This window comes from Dama dama, chromosome 23 (genome assembly GCF_033118175.1).
Source record: "Dama dama isolate Ldn47 chromosome 23, ASM3311817v1, whole genome shotgun sequence".
Taxonomy (NCBI): Eukaryota; Metazoa; Chordata; class Mammalia; order Artiodactyla; family Cervidae; genus Dama; species Dama dama.
Genome location: NC_083703.1, coordinates 36,078,628 through 36,101,918, shown reverse-complemented (window position 1 = coordinate 36,101,918; position 23,291 = coordinate 36,078,628). Strand labels below are relative to the sequence as shown.

Sequence of the window (23,291 nt, the reverse complement as noted above, 5' to 3'; positions counted from 1 at the left end):
TGATTCCCTTCCTTGCCAGGTCCCAGGAGCTTAGCATTTACTTGAAAGTAGCATGTAGAATGGCTTCCCAGGTGTCACTAGTGGTAAAGAATCTGCCTGCCAGTGCAGGAAATCTAAAGAAACTCAGGTTTGATCCCTGGGTTGGTAATATCCCCTGGAGGAGGGCATGGCAACCCACTCCAGTATTCTTGCCTGGAGAATCCCTTGGACAGAGGAGCCTGGTGGGCTACCGTCCATGGGGTCACAAAGAGTTGGATGTGACTGAAGTAACTGAACACGCATGCATAGCCGTGTAAAAAGTTTTAGAGAGCCTGCAGTCATCCCTTCCCTGTACTATGTACTATTGGCACTTGGGTTTTCCCTGATGCTGGTTCTCAATGTTTACAAGTGACAGGCTACATTCAGGCTGGCAGATTTGGAAGTTCTTGTTGGCAAGAAACTTAGTCTTGGGAATCAAGCGGGGTTGTCTGATGTGGTCTCTTATTCTTGACAGGTTCTGCTTCCAACAGGCCTGGGGATGAAGGCTGCTGGTATTTTAGCCCTGATGGGCTGCCTGGTCACAGTCATTGAGCCCAAAATCTACACTCGATGTAAACTGGCAAAAATATTTTCGAGGGCCAGCCTGGACAATTACCGAGGCTTTAGCCTTGGAAACTGTGAGATTTCCCCCTTCCTGTTTTCTTTCTGCCCTTTAACTCTTCCTTGAGATGTCAAAGGCCCCTCCCATACCCACTTCTGTTTGCTTCTAGCCTGTCCTTGCTCTGCCCCACCAGCGACGGCTGCTAGCTGTTTACCTGTCCTCCACCATTGCTCTCCGGAGCTTCCCTCCTCCTCCCTGCCCATCCTGTCCTCACTCCTGGAGTCCTGTGTGATTGACACCAGTGAGGAAAGGAGAAAACAGCTTCCTCTGGCTGGCATTGCAAGGGGCAGACCTGATCTTTAGTCTGGCCCAGGGTCAGCCACTGACTAGGTGTGCCCCTCTGCCCATCCTGTGCCTCTCAGATGTGCTACCTGCCCTGACACTCCCCAGGGCGTGTCGGGAGCAGAGCATGGGTGTAATACGTGTAAGGGAGCGCTCCCCTAAGAGCAGGTAGGAGGAAACAATGAATTCCTCTTATTGACACTCCTGGCTATTCTCCCCCTCTAGGGATCTGCATGGCCTACTACGAGAGCCACTACAACACCACGGCTCAGACCCGGCTGGAGGACGGAAGCACCGACTACGGCATCTTTCAGATTAACAGTGACACGTGGTGCAGAAATGCGAAGCTACAGGAGAAAAACCGCTGTCACGTGGCCTGCTCAGGTAGGCTTCTGATTCCGCAGATATCGCCCTTAGGAGCAGACAGGAAAGCTGGCCATGGAATATCCACCCATCTTCTGCTTTACCCAAAATTTGGAAGTTTAGATGTGCAAGTGGGTCTGTAAATAAATTATTATAAATTATTCAAGAGTTCCCCAAAGTGGCACTCACAACCTTGTGGTCGACTTGTCCAAAGATGGCCTATTCTATCCAGGGTGGGTTTTATGAAGCCCACCACAAAAACAGGGGCCTGGACAAACGACCTGACTACCCTTCCATGCATAGAGAGGTTAAATATGTTCATTAAGAAGGAGAAAGCTGTTCGCTAGCTGCTTTCCATAAGCAATCCACTCAAAAGATGCAGTTGATGCTTCTTTATACAGAATGAAACAAATTCACTTCACATAGCACTTCTTCAACAGTAGAAATGATGCTAGAATTTATTTCTAAGTCTTTCTATTTAATCACTCAAGAAATATATGTGGGCATAGAATTGAGCATAGCAGGACTCTTTAGACATGAATTCTGGTATTAAGGAAGACTGCTTATACAAAGTTATATAAATGACTGTAAATAGGTGCGAGCTTCAGAGGAAAGAGATGTTATTAATAAAGTTATGGAAAGCTTTATAGGCAGCATGATATTTTATTTAGTATTTGGAAGACAGATAAGATTTGGATATTCAAGGATAGAGAAGTGTTACTCCAGTTAAAAAGAACAAAAAAGCAAAAATTCACATAAAATATAACAGGACATGTGGTTGGAAAGTTTGATGACTACCTGACCATGAAGGGCGCTGGGACTCAAGCTGAGGAGAGTGCCCTCAGCTGATTTCTGCCTGCAACAGGAAATCAGAATGGGTCAGTTAATTTGTCATTGCTTCAGAAAAATGAATATGCAAGCTGGATATGAGAGAGATTAAAGAAGAGACAGTTTAATTGCCCCTCCAATTGTTGAGGTGAGAAATAAACAGGCCTGAATGATGGTCATGGCTGGCAATATAGAGAAGAACATGCAAGAGACAACAATAGAAGGTTGAAGCAAAGTAAGTGACTGTCTTGTTTGTGCACCTGTAGAATGCAAACCCCATGAGGGCAGGAGTTCTATTTCGATCACTGATGCATTCTCAATGCCTAGAATGCTCCCTGCCCATTGTTGGAGCTCAAGAAATATTCATTGACTAAATCAATGGAGGGAAGGTCAAAAGGGTGAAGACAGGGAGCCATAAAATATTCTCCAGCAAAAAAAATTTTTTAAAAATAAATAAAATTTAAAAAAATATTCTCCAGCAAATTCCTTAAGAGCAGGAAATAAACTTTTAATTTCTCGTAGACATGCACAAGATAATCAGTAACCTAGTGTGAATGTATGAATGACTGCACACTGTGTTAATTTACCTAATAAATTAGTAGTCCCTGCCCCTGCTTTACTATGGAATGCTCACTACCTCCTGAGGCCAACCACTCAATTTTTGGTCAGCCCTTATTTTAGAACATTCTTTTGTTGAGCCAAAATCCATCTCCTCATAGCATTCTCCCACTAATGCTGGTTTCTCCTTCTGGATTTATTAAAAACAAATTTTCTCTATTTTATATATTGTTGTTGTTGTGTCCAACTCTTTGTGACCCCATGGACTGTAGCATGCCAGTTTCCTCTGTCCTCTACTATCTTCTGCAGTTTGCTCAAATTCATGCCCATTGAGTCGGTGATACTATCTAACCATCTTATCTTCTGCTGCCCCCTTCTCCTTTTGCCTTCAACTTGTCAAATATTTGAAAATGATGATTAGGAGGTATTTCTCATCTCCAAATCTTATCTCCCAGGCTAAAACATTCAACACCTTCACTTTCCTACAGATATGACTTTTTAAAACCCTCCCCTTCCTGGTTAATCTCATTAGCATACCCTGTGAGCTTGCCACTAGAGTTTTCCAGTTAAATATGGCGGTTGGATGTATAAGGATTGTTTGAAGCTGAAAGTGAGAGGACTAATGGTGACTAATTTAGCAATTAGAGAAACCTCAATCCTAAACTGACCACGGGAAAGCCAAAAAGCAACCACAGGATCCCAAAAGAGCTCAGAAATCAACAACATCAGCTACTTCCAGAAACTGGGGTGAAGGCAGGCTAAAAACGGTATGATTAATTGGAAAGCCAGTTAAACAGCAGCTGACTCATCTCCTGATTCCATTCATCTATTGACTGCTCCTCCCAACCCTGGAAAGTTACTGGAGCTCTCTCTTGGACAGAATAGGTAGAAATTCTCTCATTGAGGGACCTCACCAACATTTGAGTGTGAGAGTTCCATCCTAAGAGGGAGTCAAGTTCCTGTAGTTCCAATCACCTCCCTCCACTCTGATCCCTGAATGATGGCAGCCAGCCTAGTCTTTCCAGAAGAGAAGACCCTAGTCTGGGGAATCCAGAGAGAGGAAAAGGAAAACTAGATTCTGAGTGGGGGCTTCCCAGTGGACAAACTAGCTAGATCTCCCTCAGTGAGATGCACAGTTGAAAATCCCCATCTCTGTACTGGACTCCTAATCAGCTTTTTTTTTTTTTTTTTTAAGCATCCTTCTCTTAAATAAGTGCAGCTAACTAGAAGTCTGCCAATGACTAGACTTCATAGGCTGTTACTGGCATGAGAAAATGAGACCACCACCACCAGCAACAAAAACCAGATAAAAGTAATTTGTTGAAAGCAGAAATTATGCAGCAAAATGAAAACTTCAAATGAAAAAAACCTATTATTAATATCTTTGGTATATTTAATTTAGAATGAATTTCTTATAGACAGCATATAATTGAGTGCTGCTTTTAGAGCTTGTCCAACAATCTCTGCTTTTTCACAGAAATGTTTAGATCAGGAAACTTTTTCTGAAAGGAGCAGATAATAAATATTTTATATTTTGTGAGCCATATAGTCTCTTTTGTAATTATTCAACTTGTCATACAGCACAAAAGCAGCCACAGACAGTATAGAAATGAATAGGCATGATTGTGTTCTAATAAAACTTTATGTACAAAAATGAAGGGTGGGTCTGTGGGCCATAGTTTGTACTGAACTTTGATTTAGATCATTTATATTTAATGTAATTGCTGATATGATTACTTTGAAATCCACCATGTTGTTATTTGTTTCCTATTTGTTCCATCTATCCAACTACTCTTGGTTTATTTTTCCTGACTTTTGGATTAATTGAATATTTTCCAGTATTCAATTTTATTTCTATCATTGGCTTTTTAAGTATATGTGTGCATGCTTAATTAGCCGCTTAGTTGTGTCTGACTCTTTACAACCCCACGGACTGTAGCCCTCCAGGCTCCTCTGTCTATGAGATTTTCGAGACAAGAATACTGGTGTGGGTAGCCATTCCCTTCTCCAGGGGATCTTCCCAATCCAGGGATCAAATCCAGGTCTCCTGCGTTGCAGATTGATTCTCTACCATCTGAGACACCAGGAAAGCCCTTATTAATTTCATTTCTGTTTTATTTTTAGCAGATTCTCTAGGGTTTACAATATGCATCACTTTCTACCTCCAAATAACATTATACCACTTCACATATAATAAAGTTGACACTTGAACAAGGTACTACTAAAACCTACCATTGACTAGAAGCCTTACCAACAGCATAAGCAGATGACTGACACATATTTTGTATATGTATTATATACTGTATTCTTACAATAGGGTAAGGTAGAGAAAAAAAAAGTTAAGAAAATGATAAGGAAGAGAAAATACATTTACTCTATCATATATACTGATTCTGTAAGCTTATATCACCTGTTTATAAGATGAATCATCTGTCAGTACCCACATCAATTTTGTTTTAGATGATACAAAACACTGTAGATGTTATATATATTACTAACACTGGACACTAAAATGAAAGATAATGTGAAAAAGGAATTCATATTTATAGGTATAATGATTCATGCATTAATAACTGAGAAGCAGTAATATGATCATTTTATGATCCCCTAGTGCCATCAATACAATTGCCTCAAAATAGCCCAGCCTATACTCTAATGAATGGTTAGAAAATTTTAATGGCACGCAGTATTAAAGTCATATTCATAACAAAGTATTGGAAGCATTGTTGCATTTTTAAATGAGAGAAAGAGACATATACTGTACGGTAATATAATTCTCTGAAGGCGAAGTTATAAAACAGGAAGGGAGCTAAAGTGAAAGTTGCTCAGTCGTGTCTGACTCTCTGTGACCCCATGGACTTTAGCTCTCCAGACTTCTCTGTCCATGGGACTCTCCAGGCAAGGATACTGGAGTGGGTAGCTGTTCCCTTCTCCAGAGGATCTTCCCAACCCAGGGACTGAACCCAGGTCTCCAGCATTGCAGGCAGATTCTTTATCGTCTGAGCCACTAGGGAAGCCCAAGAGAGCTTACACATTGTTAATTTTATATTAAATAACACTCACCTTGTGCCTATTAAGGACAGACTAGTGCCTACACAAGAGAAGGGGACAACAGAGGATGAGATGTTTGGATGGCAACACCAGCTCAATACACATGAGTCTGAGCAAGCTCTGGAAGTTGGCGATGGACAGGGAAGCCTGGGCTCGCTGCAGTCCATGGAGTCACAAAGAGTTGGACACAACTGAGCAACTGAACTAAACTGAGTGCCTACATATATTTTATGCGTTTATGATATATCTTTTTATTAATTTTTGATATTTCTAGGCTATGTGGTTTACAAGTGTTTTCAAACTGTCACAAATCTCAAAAAAAAAAAATGTTTCCAATGTATTCATCAAAAAAAAATCCAAACCAATGTTTTTCAAGGATCTGCTGCATAAGAATTTTATACTACTGTGGTTCAATTTTCCCCATCATGTCTTCTGTGCTAAGTTGTCGTCCTTTTTACTTCCACACGTTATACGCTTCACAATGCTTTTAAAAAATAATTTTATTTATTTATTTTTGGCTATGCTGGGTCTTTGTTGCTATGTGGTCTTTGTCTCCAGTGGCAGCAAACGGAGGTTACTCTCTAGTTATGCTCAGGCTTCTCATTGTGGTGGCTTCTCTTGTTTCAGAGCATGGGCTCTAGGGTGCATGGGCTTCCGTAGTTGCAGTCATGGGTTCAGAAGTTGCGGTCCCCGGGATCTGGAGCACAGGTTCAGTAGCTGTGGCATATGGGCTTAGTTGCTCCAAAGCATGTGGGACATTCCCAGACCAGCGACTAAACCCGTGTCTCTTGCATTGGCAGGCAGATTCTTTACCATTGAGCCTCCAGGGAAGCATGATGAATGCATTTCTACATACATTACATGCATGCTCTACACCTCACAACATGTATAGACACAGTACATTTTTTTTATTATTTTTGCTTTAAATGACTATCTTTTAAGTAAAATGTTCAGATGAGAAGGATCTCTTTATATTTAGCACAAAATATTTATCATTTGGGGCTTTCCAGGTGGTTCAGTGGTAAAGAATCCATCTGCCAATGCAAGAGGCTCAGATTCTATCCCTGGGTTGGGAAGATGCCCTGGAGGAGGAAATGATAACCCACTCCAGTATTCTTGCCTGGAAAATTCCATGAACAGAGGATCCTGGCGTGCTGCAGTCCATGGGGTCACAAGAGTCAGATACGACTGAGCACACACACATTTACCAATTACCACATTCTCTATACCTTTGGTGCCTTCATTTGGACACACAGTTAAGGGCTATTTCTTTCAGCCTAAAGAACATCCTTGAACAATTTCCTGGAGTGGAATTTTTCTAGGAAGCATCTTTCTGCTTTTGTGTGTCTGAAAATGTCTATATTGCCTTTTCTTCTATAAGAGATATTTTCTATGTATATAAAACTCTAAGCTGAGAGATGGAGAAGGAAATGGCAACCCACTCGAGTATTCTTGCCTGGAAAATCCCATAGACGGAGGAGCCTGGTAGGCTACAGTCCATGGTGTAGCAAAGAGTCGGACCCGACTGAGAGACTTCATTTTCACTTTCAAGCTGACAGATATTTTTCTCTCAGCTTACTAAATATGTCCATTATCTTCTGCTTGACTTATTTATTATGAGAAATCAGTGATTTTCTCACTTGAGTTCCCTGTGTGCATCATGTCCTTTTTCTCCATCCCCTTTTACAATTTCTTCATCAACAGTATCTAGCAAGTTGATCACAAATGCCTATTTTTTTGTATTTATTTTGCTTGATATTCACTAAAATTTTGGGTCCCTGAGTGAATAGTGTTTAAACTTTCTCCTTCTAGGAGTCTAATAACACACATGCTAGATCATTTTTGTATTCCCATTGGTCACCGAGACTCTTTTTCTTTCAGACCTTTTCCCTCTCTGTGTTTTATTTTCAATCATTTTATGTTCAAGATCTCTGATCATTTTCGTGAAGTGCCTGATCTATTAAATTCAGCAATTGAATGTTTCATTTCAGATATTGTATTTTTTCAATGCCAGGTAGTTATTTCTTTCATTTGATTGATGTTTTCCTATAAGTCCTTGCTATCAATAAACATATTTATAAGCACTGTTTTAAATTTCTTATCTAATTCAATCATCTCTGTCATTTCTAGGTCTTTCTCCTGGCTGTGAGTTATGTTTTCATATCTTTTTGTACATTTGATCAATTTTTTACTGGATACTAGATTGCATGTATATTACATTGTTGAGTGTCTGGATTATGCTGTGTCCCTTTAAGGATTATTCAAGGTCATCTTGGCAAGCAGTTAATTCTGGTCTGGGACATTCTAGAGTAGTCTTTATGGGAGGGCTTGTGCAGCCTTACTATCAAGGTATTTATCTATAGCACCTGTTGAATAAACCAGGGCTCAGCAAAGTCTCTCTCCTCTGGCCAGTAACAGATCACGTCTCCCTGTGTGAGCCCTGCAATTGCTGAAGTGTCTGGTAGCAGTTTTCTGGTTACTCTCATGGAGTTTTTCAGTCAAAGACTCAGAAATCTCTCTCTGCAGAGTTCTGGCACACTCCTGGGTGGCTCTGTCCTCACAGGGACCTCTCTCCATAAATTCCAATTGTCTTGGCTTCTGATCTCTGTCTCCTCTACTTAGATTGCCATGGCCTGCCTGGATTCTACCTTTGTGGTCTGGAAAGTGCCTCTGGGCAGAAAGTCACAGCAATCCCAACGCTCACCTCATCTGGTTTCTATCCCTCAAAGATTCTGCATTCCCTATTGTCTAGCTGTCTAGCTGTTACAGTAGGAGAGAAAATCTCTAGTGCATCATGGCCAAGCTTGACTTTATGTGCAGTTTACTAACTGAATATTGTCCAATGGAACAATTAACGAAATGTGGGCTAAAAGTATATTTACAAGACAACAGTGGATTCTCAGAAATTAAAATGTTAGATGGCTTATGGTTAGAGGTGAAGGATCACTCATATCTGTTTTCTCACAAAAAGAGCTTGGGATTTTTAGGGAAAGCTTTAAAATAGAAAACAGGATGTTGGTTTTATATCCTAATCACCCTCCATGACTGTCCTCCCCCAGCCTCAGGCCAGAGAGTCTATAATTAGCGACAATGTCATTCTGTCCCATGGATTACAGAAGTAGAGCTATTCGTCATGGAAACCTGGAAACAAGCTAACATTGGGGTGTGTGTGCAACGTAGACGGCATCTCATGTGTGTACAAAGTACACGCACCTCATGCCCATCTACTGAAGCTTCTCATTCCCAGACCAGACCATATGCCTCAAGTTGCTGTCAACCTTCCCCAAATTATTTTACCACAGTATTTGTTATATAGAGATATAAATATATCTATGTATACATACACACATGCATATAATAATATAATAGCCATTTTTGTTTCCCTCCAATAACTTAGTCTTTATTAAAATAGATTTTAAGAAAGCAGTCATTGCCTCCTGTATCTAGTATAGCCCACCTGTGTTAATCTCTGTTTCTCCTACCAGCCTGGTATCTGAGTTGGCTGTTGCCACTTCAGAAACGACAAGGAGATGTAAATTCTGGGCAAGGTAGTGACACTTTTATGGGGGCCAGGGGGATGCTGAGGAGAGGCTGGTTTTGCAGTAGAACTCCACTGAAAAGAAATGGTTCTTTTTGTGTAGATTGTTGCTGTTTTCTCTTGTTGGACGGGGGAGAATAAAAGATTCCCTTGAATGATGTTTGACATTCAACAGAACCCTCTCCTTATCCGTGTGTGACTGGACAGAATTGTCTATTTGAACACTGAGCAGAAGCCACTATTGGCTCAGGTCCTTGTACATACGTGCTCCCTGGGCTCATTTCTGCCCCTTTGCTGCCCCACTGTGGTGATTTCACTGTGTTTCCACATTTTAGCCCACAGCCAGGTTCTTTATTCCCCAGCCCCCTACCCCTTTAACATATTTTTGCAAAGAAATTCAAGGTTCCATGCAACTTGTTGTTGTTTGTTTTTTGGTCTTTGCAAAACATCTCACTTGTGCAATAAAATGGTAGAACAAAGTGGGACGTTGACAAACACTTTTCATGGATTGTACAGACTGAGCCTGCAGCACCTACCCTCCCCACCAACCTGTCCACAGCATCTCCAGACTAGCAACCTGCTTCACCCCCAGTGGGACCCTTGTTCTCCGCATGCAGGTCTAGCAGAATATCCTCTGTAGATCACAGCTACAGTCTCCTCTGCCCACTCCTGCTTCCACCCATTCTTCTACAGGCGTGGATCCCTAACAAAACAACCTTGCACCCCAAACTCACCTCCACATCTACTTCTGGAGAACGCAACCTGAAACAGAAATGATGTTGGGCCTTTTTGTTTATTTGCCTTTTCTTGTCATATTTGTGTTGAGACAGATTTTGAGGTCACTTCTGGTGAAGTGATATGAGTTAACACATTTTCAGTTGAAAGATTTGTTATGTCTGAAAGTCACAGAAAAAGTAATAAAGGCAAAGGTTTCACATAAAGCTTAAAGTTTTCTGCATGTGAAAAATACTTTGGGTATAAAAAAAAAGTTAATGCACAAACCAGAAAGCTATAATAAATAGAAGTTTAATCATTACATATAAAGAGATCTTACATGCCAAATTAACATGAGTAAAGAAAACACTACTATCCTGTCTAGCTTTTATGTTTCTTTAGGAGATAAACATTTTCCTATTGTGTTTTCCCTTAAACACTTTTCCAAAAAAAAAAAAAAGTTTTTTTTTTTTTCCCATTATGTTTTCCCTAAGCACACTTCCAAAAGCCTTTCAGGGATGGTCTAGTCCTCTACCAAAGAGTCCTAAACTTTAAGATGTGGATGGCCTAGAAACAAAAACAATCCTTTCTTTGTGAAGAAGTGGAACAAAAAAAAAAAAAAAAAAGAAGGAGACAGCTCATAGTTCTTCCTGCTCCAAAATGCAGTGAGAAAAGTGAAGAAAATCTGATTTGGGCTTCCCCTCCTCCAACAGCAAATTCTCAACTAACCCTCTACTACTCTGTCTTATAGCCTTGATCACTGATGACCTCACGGATGCAATTATCTGTGCCAAGAAAATTGTTAAAGAAACGGATGGCATGAACTACTGGTAAGAGTCTTTCCTTGGGAGACAAGCTGACATGGGTGAAACCCTTAGTGTATGTGTCCATCCAAGCTGCAGGGGATGGGAACAAGTTCACCTCTGCAGAGTGGTCCAGCGATTTCCACTTGACCTTGTCTATGTCATCTTCCATCACTGTGTGGATGTGCAGTGAACTTGGGATTAGTATGGGGAGTAGAGGGTTAGGGAGTCAGAATTATTTGCAATTGCTTTTCACATCAAGATGTTCCAAACAATGAAGAAAGGGCTATTTTCTCATGTGAACTGGAGAACATCAATGAAGACAATACACCAGAAGAAAAAGTTCCAGCTTGCTCTAAATTTGGATAAGATTTGGGAAGTCAGTGGCAGTGAGAGGAAACTAACCATGTTGGTTACATGAGACATTGACAGGAAACTTCCCCAGGTGGTGTGTGAGCTATGGCTTAGCCAGTGCACACCGGCTCTCTGTGGCTGTGTTTTCTTGTGAACGTTGCTGATTGGGTCACTCACTTGCAGAACCCAAATTTTAAGAGATGTGGATGTTTAACTAAATGCCCCATCCTTATAAAAGTTGTTTGCTTGTTGCTGAGGCTCATATAAACTAGGAGAAAACCAGGGAGAGGGCAGTCTTAAGGCAAAAAGGATGAAGTCTTTAGATCAGGACTTAGATCAGGACCAGAAACAAATGACACTAAAGCCTGGGCACTGCTGTTTAAGTGGGTTCCTTGTCTACGGTTTTTGAGCCTCAGCACATTTGGACTGTCACACTTGCTCTGTTGTTCCTTCTTCCCTCTCCTCCCCAGGCAAGGCTGGAAGAAGAACTGTGAGGGCAGAGACCTGTCTGAGTGGAAAAAGGGATGCGAGGTTTCGTGAACTGGACAGTACCAAGGATGCTTCATGACAGCCCCTAGTGAGAGTGGTCATGTCATCTTGTCCTCCATCCTCCTGATGATCCTTCTCAAAGTTGGAGAGGGAGAGTTAAGCTATATTTTTAAGGAAATAAATATTTCCATTTAAATGTCTTGACTTTACCCTGACTCAGTTTCAATGATGTCATCATAGTACAAGGTTAAGACTTGAAAAGTCACCTATAAAATGTTCTAGTCCTAGGAGGAACAAACTTCTCTTCTTTATGGCTGCTAATTTTAAAAACACAATTCTCAGGTCCAGGGGAACACTAGAGGAATGATTGTAGTTTGCTGACCTCTGTCCTGGAGCACTGAGTCCTTCTCCTCGTCATGGGATGTATAGCCCTTTCTCAGTTCAGCTGTCCTGGAGAGAATGTTCCCACTTCCTCCAGGCAGTTGTGAGAAACATTCTAATGGGACCAAATACTTAAGTTGCAACTCAGCTCCAGTGTTCCCCGTGGATTCCAACATCCATGTAAGTTTAATCTATCAAAAACCCTCATGGCTCAAACAGTAAAGAATCCACCTGCAATGCAGGAGACCTGGGTTCGATCCCTGGGTTGGGAAGATCCCCTGGAGGAGGGCATGGCAACCCACTCCAGTATTCTTGCCTGGAGAATCCCCATGGGCAGAGTCCATGGGATTGCAAAGAGTCAGACACGACTTAACAACTTTTACTATCACTATCAAAAACCACACTTACATCCTCAGGGCAAAATTGTTTCTAGACTTAGATTTTATTCGTTTGGTCTGGAAACTGACCTGACTATCCAAAAGGTACTTCATTACCTGAAACTGTGGGCTGAGAAGCCCAGATCCCAAAGATATTCCCAGGATGCTTTCTGCTCCATGCAGAGATGGTTTCTCTTTTGGGCGGCTCTCCTATGCTGAGTTTTGTCTTGTCCATTCTCTGTCCTGGCTAGAGTTAGAAGTGGTTGGGCTGTCTTGTTAGAACTTTAGGGTCAAGTTGAATGCAATCTGACCTTGAGAATGCACTAACTTGAGGTTTGTTGGAAAAATGGTTATGCTTGGAAATATGTTGCCTGGTTGGAAGGAAGTCCTCACTAGTCAGGTCGATGGGTTTTATGATAGCACCAAAGTAACCCATAAACACTCTCTCATTGCCAACTGCCTGGGTTTTACTGTTGGCTCAATTCACATCCACAGGCTTTTCTCACAGGAATAGGCTTTAAAAAATCTGAATGCTACTTGCCAAACAAATAAACTTTTATATATGTCTAAACAAACATAATCCTGTGATGATTTAATAGGCATTACAAAGCATAGGGGGAAAAAAACTTTTGAAACTTCTGATGTAAGAATCAAAAAAACAATTCTTTATCAGGGCTGAAGAAAATCTACAAAATTGAGAGTCCATTAAGCTATACTAAATTAATAATCAGTACTTGTAAAAGTCCATAAATATGTATTTTTCATTATTATTGTCATTCATCCACCTCACAGTACCATTCTTAGCCAAATCTCCTGCATTGTTAAAACCAGTGGTGCCATGTTAATGACTTAGGTGGGCGTGGAACCAGGTGCCAGTCATTCAAAGACTAGAGGAAATTTTTTTTTTAACAACAACAACAAAAAGAGTGTTTTGAAATCCAAAATGAAGGGGAACTGGCTGGCCCTACAATTTGACTGACCTCTGTGCAAAACTCATAAGTGCTCTAAGCATGCAAACCTACTATTTCTCTCCTCAAATGTTTCATTTAGTGTTTCCATAAATAATAATTTAGGATAAAAAATGCATGGTCCTGGATAATTTTGCACAATCAATGCCCTCTGAAATTCAAGAGGAAAATATTACTCCTATTCCCTAATTATCTGTATTTAACAAAATTATATTAAAATAAACAACTAAGATCTATATTCCCTTTTATAGCTTCTAAAAGTGAAATTCAGTCAGTCGGGTCTGACTCTTTGCAACTCCATGGACTGTAGCGCACCAGGCTCCTCTGTCCATGGAATTCTCCAGGCAAGAATACTGGAGTGGGTTGCCATGCCCTTCTCCAGGGGATCTTCCTGACCCAGGGATCGAATCCAGATTCTCCCACATTGCAGGCGGATTCTTTACTCTCTGAGCCACCAGGGAAGGCCTCACTCCTATTTCCTAATTATCTTTATTTAACAAAATTATATTAACATGAACAACTAAGAGCTATATTCCCTTCTACAGTTTCTAAGGCACTTGGAAATAGATTTTCAGTTTCTCCTAGCAACAACATAAAAAAAAAAAAAAAACAAATCTAAAAGATGAAAATCATTTCTTTCAGTTGAGGAGTAGATATGGCCTGAGAAAGCACGACAGACTTCACCGTCACCCAGGGCAGCTGCTCCACGGAGTGTCAGGTTGCTAGGAGTTCCTGATGGGCTATGATGTCCTGGATGGAACTTCACACAACCAGCTTCCAAAAGAGCCAGTGCCTGGGAGAGCTGGGGGTGCAGGGGAATGCAGGGACACCCCAGCTGTGGCAGAGTTTCTGGACCACAATGAGCTTCCTCTAGGGACCTCAAGGCAGCTACACAGCATGGTGACTTGGCTAGGTGACCATCTTTTTGCCTCGTTTTCTTTCTGTCTCATATCCAGTTCTACAGTTCAGGAGATTGGGGGAAAGAGGCGCATGCAAACCATCTGAATCACAGAGACACAGCACAGTTGATCCTTCTGTAACAGCAGAAAGGTCAGAGGTCAGGTGGTCCTTCTGTAATAGCAGAAAGGTCAGAGGTCAGGTGGTAACGAACAGTCTCACTGGAGAGGGGAAGGGGAAGAAAGACAAAGAATATATTTTCTTACCCAAGGCTGCAACTTGAACAAGTTTTACCACAAGACCTCCTTATTGATGGGTTGTGCTTCCTTGATAACCCAAATGAAACCATGAGCGTTGAACCATGGTGTTTGCCTTTCCTGGCTTATGGTCCCTTTATCAGGCGATCTCTGGTTTTCACAAGTATACATATTCATTATTCAACATATAGAAACTATTCTTCAAAACTTTAAAAATATTCTCCTCAATGATAACCACTTAATGATAACTACCATTAATGCTTCTGGCTTTCTTTCCATTTTTTTTTTCTATTTTTTATAAAATTGGAATTATGGAGCTTTATTTTTGTAGGCCACGCTTTTCACTTACTATGCTCCAAGATTTCCCCCAATTAATATTTTCTAAAATATCTGTGATCCATGAGAACAGCACCATAGTGACTGTGCTGTCCCATAATTCATTTCCTCTTTCCCTTATTACTGCAGGTTTGGGTTAACCAGGAGTGTTTTCAGGTCTGGATTCTAGGCCAATTTTTGCAAAGGGCTCTTTCTTTCCCCACTGCTTATTCTCCTCCAAACTTCACCAAAAGCTCTCAGTCCATAATTTTATGAGGTCTATGTTTCCACAGACTCCTTGACCACTTTGGGGGTGACTTCAACAGAAAAATATGATATCGGGTCACATTTTCCAAACAATTATATATATTAGGCCATTTGGTCTGACACTGAGAGAAAAGACTTAAAGTAGGTGCTGTTCTGAAAAACCTGACCCTCCTGTTACCAGGCTGTTTCCCCTCCTGTGGTGGGAATAATATCTGACATACACAGCTGTGGTGGGGATTAGCCACAGTGTTAGAAGCACATAGGGGTTCCCTGGTGGTTCAGATAGTAGAGAATCTGCCTGCAATGCGGGAGACCTGGGTTCAGTCCCTGGGTTGGGAAGATCTCCTGGAGAAGGAAATGGCAACCCACTCAAGTATTCTTGCCTAGAGAAAACCACAGACAGAGGAGCCTGCCAGGCTAGTCCATGGGGTTGCAAAGAGTTGGACACAACTGAGCAACTAACATTTTCACACTTGGCACATGTGTGCCAAGCACATGGCACAAACCACCCTTTTAATAAAAATCAGTTTATTGTTGTTTAGTCCAAGTCAGATCCGACTCTTTTGCGACCCCGGGGCTGTAGTCTGCCAGACTCCTCTGTCCATGGGATTCTCCAGGCAAGAATTCTGGAGTGGGTTGCCATTTCCTTCTCCAGGGGAGTTTCCCAACCCAAGGATCAAACCTGTACCTCCTGCATTGGCAGGCAGATTCTTCATCGCTGAGCGACCAGGGCTTCCCTAAAGGGCTTCCTTTATTCTTATTCTAATTTCTATTGATACACTGTTCTTTCTCCAGTATGTTGAACAGGTGATTTCTAACAGGGACTGCAGACAATTCAGTAGGTGGAATTACATTTTGGGTGAAACAATGGCATTTCCTGGAGGGAGAGGGGGAGATCTTCCCTGACGGAACCTGCCAGCGACACAGAGGCTGAGTTTGTTTCACCAGGTCTGCGCTGCGCTGCTCGATTTCCAGCCCACAGGGTGAAAAGTTAAAGGCATCTCTAGGCTGCCCCACCCGCCCGCTACCACGCCCCCACTGGCAGCATAATTCTTGGCAGGGAAGAAAAAATAAATCTATAGTTGGCCTTGAAAAGCATTCATGCAAAATAAAGCCAGGATTCATAAGTAATCGGACTTCTGCATCAGTTTTCAAAACAGTATCCTGTTACCAGCTAAAGCAAACAGAGTGGTTTCAGCCCCGGGAACTGACAGGGAGTGCAGAGGGCAGATTGGAAAAGATTAAATATTTGTGCAAAGACCCACGCCCCCTCCCTTCACAAAGGGCCGCCTGCATTAGGAAGAAAGGGAAATGGGAATTAGGGGAAGGGGATGCAAGAATTAAGAAGAGAGCCTTATCTTTGTAGAGGAAGGGCTGATTTTGGAGGAGGAAGTGGAGAAGGGGAAAAGGGGAGAATGAGGCGAGGCGGGCACAGCCTCTGGGCACTGCGGCTCCTGTCTTGGGCACTGAGGCCATACTTTTGACCTGGGCAGTGGAGTCCGGCCAAAGGGCTGAGGCAGGGAGTAGACAGAACCAGGATGGTGAGAGTTTTAACACTGCCAGGCTGTGATGGCAGAGAGGGACATGGCGTCAGCAGTGCTGCGTTAACTTCTAGGGGCTGGAGGAGGGGAAGGCGGGTGGCACGCAGGCCCACGAAGTGCACTGTGTGTATCCGGCAGGCTGCCCAAAGAAAAGGCCAAGATGGTAAAAATTTGCCTGCAGTGCAGGAGTCCCAGGTTCGATTCCTGGGTCGGGAAGATTCCCCCAGAGAAGGATATGGCAACCCACTCCAGTATTCTTGATGGAGAATCCCACACGCAGAGGAACCTGGTGGGCTACAGTCCATGCGGTCGCAAAGAGTCAGACACGACTGAGCGACTAACACTCATATCCAAAGCAAAAGACAGACCAGAAAAGTGAGGTTTTTGAAAATTGTTAAAAGTTGCAATTTTCAACTCCGCTGACAGTCTATCAAAGTCAGCTTCTGCCTTTTTAGTGGCTGCCAGGAACTTGGAATTAAAAAAGAAGAAGAAGAAAGAAAGACAAACCTCCCACAGTAATGTTTTGTGCAGGCAGCCGGGAGCTGACAGACACGAGGAGAATCTTTCAGGAGCTGGGATTTTTCTGTGGACTTTGGAACGCCTCTCGGCCCTACCAGGAGGACTAACACAGGATGCTATGCCGAAAAAGCAGTCCTGAGGAGCCCTTTGAACCCAGCTCCAATGACCCACAGGAGGGGGAGGAGGAGGAGCTCCAGGGGAAGGACAGCCTGGGGTCCTGTGGGCAGGCTTAGAGTCTGTGCCAGAGCAGTGGTCCTCAACCCTTACAGAACAGAAGCATCCCTGGGAGGTTTTTTTAAAAATGCTGATGCCCAGGCCTGGCTCACTTGTGTTAATCAGGCTCCCTGGAGGTGTTTTTTTAACTCCCAATTCTAATGTGAGGTCAAGGCCTTGAACTTCCAGAGAGAGACTCAAAGGGACCCTGCTGGGGACAGGCCTTCCTCTGCCTCTTGGGTCCTAGTTTCCTCATTGGGAGAAGAACATCAAGTACCCCCATCTCCCTGGCCTCATCCTGGGTCCTCAGGAAGCCATTTCCCTCAGAAAGCTTAGCACCAATCCCTGGACCTGAGGATCTGACCCCAGGCATCCAAGCAGACAGGGGAGACGGAAACTAAACTTTTGGTGTTGAGCACGCCATAGTGTATACAGTAGAAATATAATGCTATACCCAAGAAAGTTATATAATGTTATAAACCAAGGTTACTGCTTTTGAAAAACAGTTTAAAAAAAAAACCAGGGAGAAAAGGGGTAGAAATCATACAATCACAACTTATGATTACCAAAGGGGAAAGAGGGGGAGGGATAAATTAGGAGCTTGGGACTAAGAGATACAAACTATTATTAATATATATGAAATAGATAAACAATAACAATATGCTGTGTAGCACAGGGAACTATACTCAATATCTTGTAATACTCTATAATGGAAGAGAATCTGAAAGAGAACATATGTATAACTGAATCCATTTGTTATACACCTGAAACTAACATCGACTATGTGCATGCTCAGTCCTGTCAGACTCTTTGCGACTCTGTAGACTGTAGCCCTTTTCATACTGTTCATGGGGTTCTCAAGGCAGCAATAATGAAGTGGTTTGCCATTCCCTTCTCCAGTGGACCATGTTTTGTCAGAACTCTCCACTATGACCCAGCCGTCTCGGGTGGCCCTACACGGCATGGCTCATAGTTTCGAGTTAGACAAGGCTGTGGCCCATGTAATCAGTTTGATTAGTTTGATTAGGCAGGAAGAGAAGGGGATGACAGAGGATGAGATGGTTGGATGGCATCATCAACTTGATGAACATGATCTTGAGCAAGCTCTGGGAGGTGGTGATGAACAGTGAAGCCTGGCATGTTGCAGTCCATGGAGTCACAAAGAGTGGGACATGACTGAGGGGATTTCCTGACCTAAGGATCAAACCCGAGTCTCCTGTATCTCCTGCATTGGCAGGTGGATTTTTTGCACCACATGGGTATTTTACAAATAAAAAGAAAACTGAGACTCAGGAGATGCAGGTTCAATCCCTGGGTTGGGAAGTTCCCCTGGAGGAGGAAATAGCAACCCCGTTCAGTATTCTTGCCTGGAAAATCCCATGGATAGAGGAGCCTGGAGGACTATAGTCCATGGGTTCACAATGAGTCAGACATAACTGAGCAACTGAGCTGATTAGCATCCAAAACAGATAGATTCCCAGTGTGTGGCCCTGAGCTAAGTGTTACACGGAACTATTGAGGTGGACCCATCTCTCCCTCTGCAACGCTGGCTGAAACACATACAGGACTGAGATGATGTCCCATTTCCACAGCCACCTTCAGGATTTACACCTTGACACCTCAGTCCATGGTTCCCAACCCTAACTGCCACAGGGCTCACCTGGAGCTTTCAGAAAACATTCGGGTCTGCCCCCACCCTACCCCAGACTCTTATTTCCTTCATCTGCAGAGGGCATCAGCATTTACTTGTAAACCTGTACCTCTGGTGGGCACCCAGGTTGAGATGCTACAGGAGGAGACGGAGCTGGAGAGAGCAAAGCTGGGCCCCGTGTAATCTGTGTGCCGACCTGAGGGCGTGTACTAAGCTAATCACTCCCAGCTGCAGGGTGAGTGAAACTGAGTGGGTTTATAAGCTGCTTAAAGTTTAATAATCCAAAATATAGAGTGCCTTTAGCACCATGTAACAGGAAGAGGACCAGCTGGGGAAGGAGGGATCCAGGTTTTGATCCTGGTTGTGCCAACTCTCCTGCTCCCCAGAGGCTGCTTCCTGCTTGGAGGTGGTGGGCAGACCTCAGCTCCAGCCCCGTCTCTGCAGCCTAGTGAGTGACTCGGACCCTCTGAGCCTCTGTCTCATCTTCAAATCCGATAATAGTGTTATCCATGGGACTGCAATGGGCACTCAAGTGCCTCACAAGAACTCTAGCTCACAGCAAGTGCTCCATACTTTTTTATTATTATTTTTATTATGGGTTAGCCCAGCAGACCTCCCAGAGCAGAAAGGCCTGCATACTTTTCATCTTCAGTGAACTGCAAAGTATCAACAGGGAGAATTACCATCACTGACCTCTTGGCTTTAATTAGGCTGAAGTCAGGACACAAACTGGGCCAATTCCAAGGTTTCTGGGAGCTGAACACAAGGGTTTCCTACTCACACTCCTCAACACTTCCAGAAGGGCTTTTGACTCCAAAATTGAGTGGGTTCTGAACAGCCCCATCCTAATCAACTGGGGAACCACAGTAAGGTTGACCAAGCAGTCTTGTAATGGCTTATAGTTTCTTTCTCATGTGAAGCTGAGTGAAAACCAAGCTCTTGGGGCTTGGAAGAAGCCTGCAGACAAAACAACCACAAGGATTGGACCAAGTTGGCCAAATTAGCGGAAAAAAAAAATCAGGTGAGCACTACTGAATTCTGGACATTTTATTTTTTTATTGAAGCATAGTTGATTTACAATGGATATTGTAAATGCTCCTATAGTAGATCCTAGCAAAGTTTAGGCATCTGAAATGCTTCTGCAGCATAGCTAAGAAACTGCAGAAATTTTCTGAACTTTCTCTTTTGTGTTTTTACTAGGAGTGCTGCCAAATGTACCCTCCAAAATGCTACTGAGTTTCCTAACTTTCTGGACTTGGGTAAATAGAATAATCGAGAGCATGTAGCACCAGGATGGGCTTTGCAGGTGGCTCAGTGGGTAAAGAATCCACCTGCAATGCAGGAGACGCGGGTTCAATCCCTGGGTCGGGAAGATGCCCTGGTGGAGGGCATGGCAACCCACTCTAGTATTCTTGCCTGGAGAATCCCATGGACAGAGGAGCCCGGCAGGCTACAGTCCATAGGGTAGCAAAGAGCTGGACACGACTTAAGGGACTGAGCATGCATGTAGCACCAGAATTATTATTAAGGCATCTGTCCATTTGATCTGACATTCCTTTTATCCACTTAGGGAACTTTTGCTGTGTCTAATGGCACAGCACATGGTTTGTACCCACCAACTTGGGTACCCAAGAAGTAACCTGCTACCTGTTTGAACAAAAAAAGGGAATGAGGAGGGAAGAAAACCATCAACTAAATTCTCAAAATATCCTGCTGCAATGCATATAAAATGTTTGGCATGTGGGGTCATGGTTTGCTAGCTGATCCATCAGTGTTCCATATGTGATAGATTAATGTGGCAATGCAGAGAATAGTAATAATAATGTTACCAACTCTAAGTTTATACTGCTCACCACTCCACAGGCCAATAAACCAAGAAACAAGTTGTTGGGGCAAGGATTAGTGACTTTCTTTGGAAAGCCAGCAGACTGAGAAGATGGTGGACTAATGTCCCAAAGAACCATTTTTACCTAAGTTAGAATTCAAGCTTCTTTTATACTAAAAGGGGAGTAGGTATGGCTGATTGTTGCAAACTTCTTGGTGCTTGAATCCTTCTTTCTTGCAGCTGTCCATATAGGTCAGGCCATACTGTTCCTATAAATCTCCAACAAGACAAATATTCTCTGTTCTGCAACTTTCTTACCTATATGAATGGAAAACGTTATACTTTTAAAGTTCAGAGCCTTAAGAATGGGCTTTCCAGTATATTTCAGGCTATAGGCAACATTCTTTTTTTTTTTTTTAAGTCTGTCAGTCATGTCTGACTCTTTGCGACCCATAGATTATACAGTCCATGGAATTCTCCAGGTCAGAATACTGGAGAGGGTAGCCCTTCTCTTCTCCAGGGGATCTTCCCAACCCAGGAATCTAAACCAGGGTCTCCTGCATTGCAGGTGGATTCTTTACCAACTGAGTTACCAGGGAAGCCATTCTTAACTTGAAGTAAAAGCAACATAATACCAAGGCTAAAGTAAAAGAAACAGATTCAATACAGAGTCAGATTTGTTCTTCTCTATTACAATAGTAAAAATAATAATAGTAATAATAATATTTAATAGACATTCCTATATGTTGGTAACAGAGCTAAGGATTTTTCATAACTAAATTCCCTTAATAATCCTATGAAATTAATATTACTCCCATTTTATAAATGAGAAAGGTAAAACATTCTAGTCATACAAGGCTAGCTAATTAAAGTAATTCAAGTCTAGATTTTTTCTAGACTACTCTTAATCATTACACTGTACTACCTGAATACACACCCCTAAACACATTTTATCCAGAATTTCAGTCTCCTATACACAAGAAAGGGCTTCCCTGGTGGCTCAGAGGTTAAAGTGTCTGCCTGCAGTACAGGAGACCCGGGTCCGATCCCTGAGTCGGGAAGATCCCCTGGAGAAGGAAATGGCAACCCACTCCAGTATTCTTGCCTGGAGAATCCCATGGATGCAGGAGCCTGGTAGGCTACAGTCCATGGGGTCGCAAAGAGTCAGACACGACAGAGCGACTTCACTATACACAAGAAATGTTAACAGATTCCAAAATTGAAAGAATATAGAGTCATATTTTTATCTCTCCTTCTCTCTGGGACCCTTCCCTTTGTTTCAGGAAGTAAGTAACAAAGATAATCAAAGGCCAGGCAACCAAAAGACGGGGCCAACGGAAAAAACTGAATTGATCAAGAGACCATTGCCCCAACATCTTCAATGAAATTTACAGATTTTTCAGAATGTTTAGAAACTTCAAAACCTTTGTTTAGTTACAAAACAATAAATATGTGAGCATATTTTCTCATTGAATGGAGGACCTACATTTCTCAACTATATTCCTGGTTCCCCCACCAGTAACTTAACTTGGTAACTTCAAGACCCAGTAAAGTCATGGTGAAGCAGAGCAGGGACCTTCCCCTACTGTGTCTTCAGTCTGCCCTTTCATATAGAAAAATTTTAGCTTAAGAATAAGTTTAATCAGAGAAGGGAGAAAATGCAGAAACAAAGGAAAGCAGTCCAACAAGACTAAATAATAGTTTATTCTCTATAATCAAGGATCTTTAGTTCCTCCTCAAGGGCTATAGATAATATTCTAAGCCATGTCATGTGAACTGTCTTATAGATACTGAAACTCCCACCAGGTGGAAGAAGTTAACTACATAAGGACGAGACTGTAGCCATGACATGTGCTTAGTTGCTCAGGTGTGTCCGACTCTTTGTGACTTCATGGACTGTAGCCCACCAGGCTCCTTGGTCCATGGAATTTTCCAGGCAAGAATACTGCAGTGGGTTGCCATTTCCTACTTCAGGAGATCTTCCCGTTCCAGGGATTCAACCTGTCTCTTGGGTCTCCTGCATTGGCAGGCAGATTCTTTATCACTGTGCCAACTGGGAAGCCCCCATACTACATTTGATCTTAGCCAAAAGGCCAAGAAGCAGTGACATAAGCAGCCATAATTCTGAGAACTGGCCTCAAAGAAGTGAGAATAAAGTGACCCTGAAACTAAAGACTAACTGTACTTTAAACAATCAAGATAAGGCTGGTCAGACCACCAAGGTCCAATTTCAAAATGACTGTCAGAGCTGACTGTGCTGTTTCTACATGTAGCCCCCTTCCCCCACCTATTAAAGCTCTTGCCCACTGATTGTCAGTGGCGGGGAAGGAAGTCAGCGTTTGGACAGGAGTCTGCCCTCCCCGCGCCGTTGCCAGACTCTGAAATAAAGCAAACTTTTCTTTCCACCATCGTTGCCTCTTTACAGGCTGTTGAGTGGTGAGCAGCCGGACCCCACTTTTG

The 23,291-nt window shown here is 42.6% G+C and overlaps 1 protein-coding gene across 1 annotated transcript; it reads left to right on the top strand.

The window, feature by feature from the left end:
• Positions 1 to 517: 517 nt before the first annotated feature.
• LOC133044354 (lysozyme-like protein 1) lies at positions 518 to 11,671 on the top strand. Its single transcript, XM_061125740.1, has 4 exons — positions 518 to 656; positions 1,148 to 1,306; positions 10,726 to 10,804; positions 11,602 to 11,671. Exons 1-4 carry the CDS (start codon positions 518 to 520, stop codon positions 11,669 to 11,671), a joined length of 447 nt encoding a protein of 148 aa, XP_060981723.1.
• Positions 11,672 to 23,291: the final 11,620 nt, after the last annotated feature.

Coding starts and splice junctions, on each gene's coding strand:
- LOC133044354 (XM_061125740.1), top strand. CDS start 518: ATGAAGGCTGCTGGTATTTTAGCCCTGATGGGCTGCCTGGTCACAGTC. Junction 1,307..10,725: donor CTGTCACGTGGCCTGCTCAG/GTAGGCTTCTGA, acceptor TCTGTCTTATAG/CCTTGATCACTGATGACCTC. Junction 10,805..11,601: donor ACGGATGGCATGAACTACTG/GTAAGAGTCTTT, acceptor TCTCCTCCCCAG/GCAAGGCTGGAAGAAGAACT.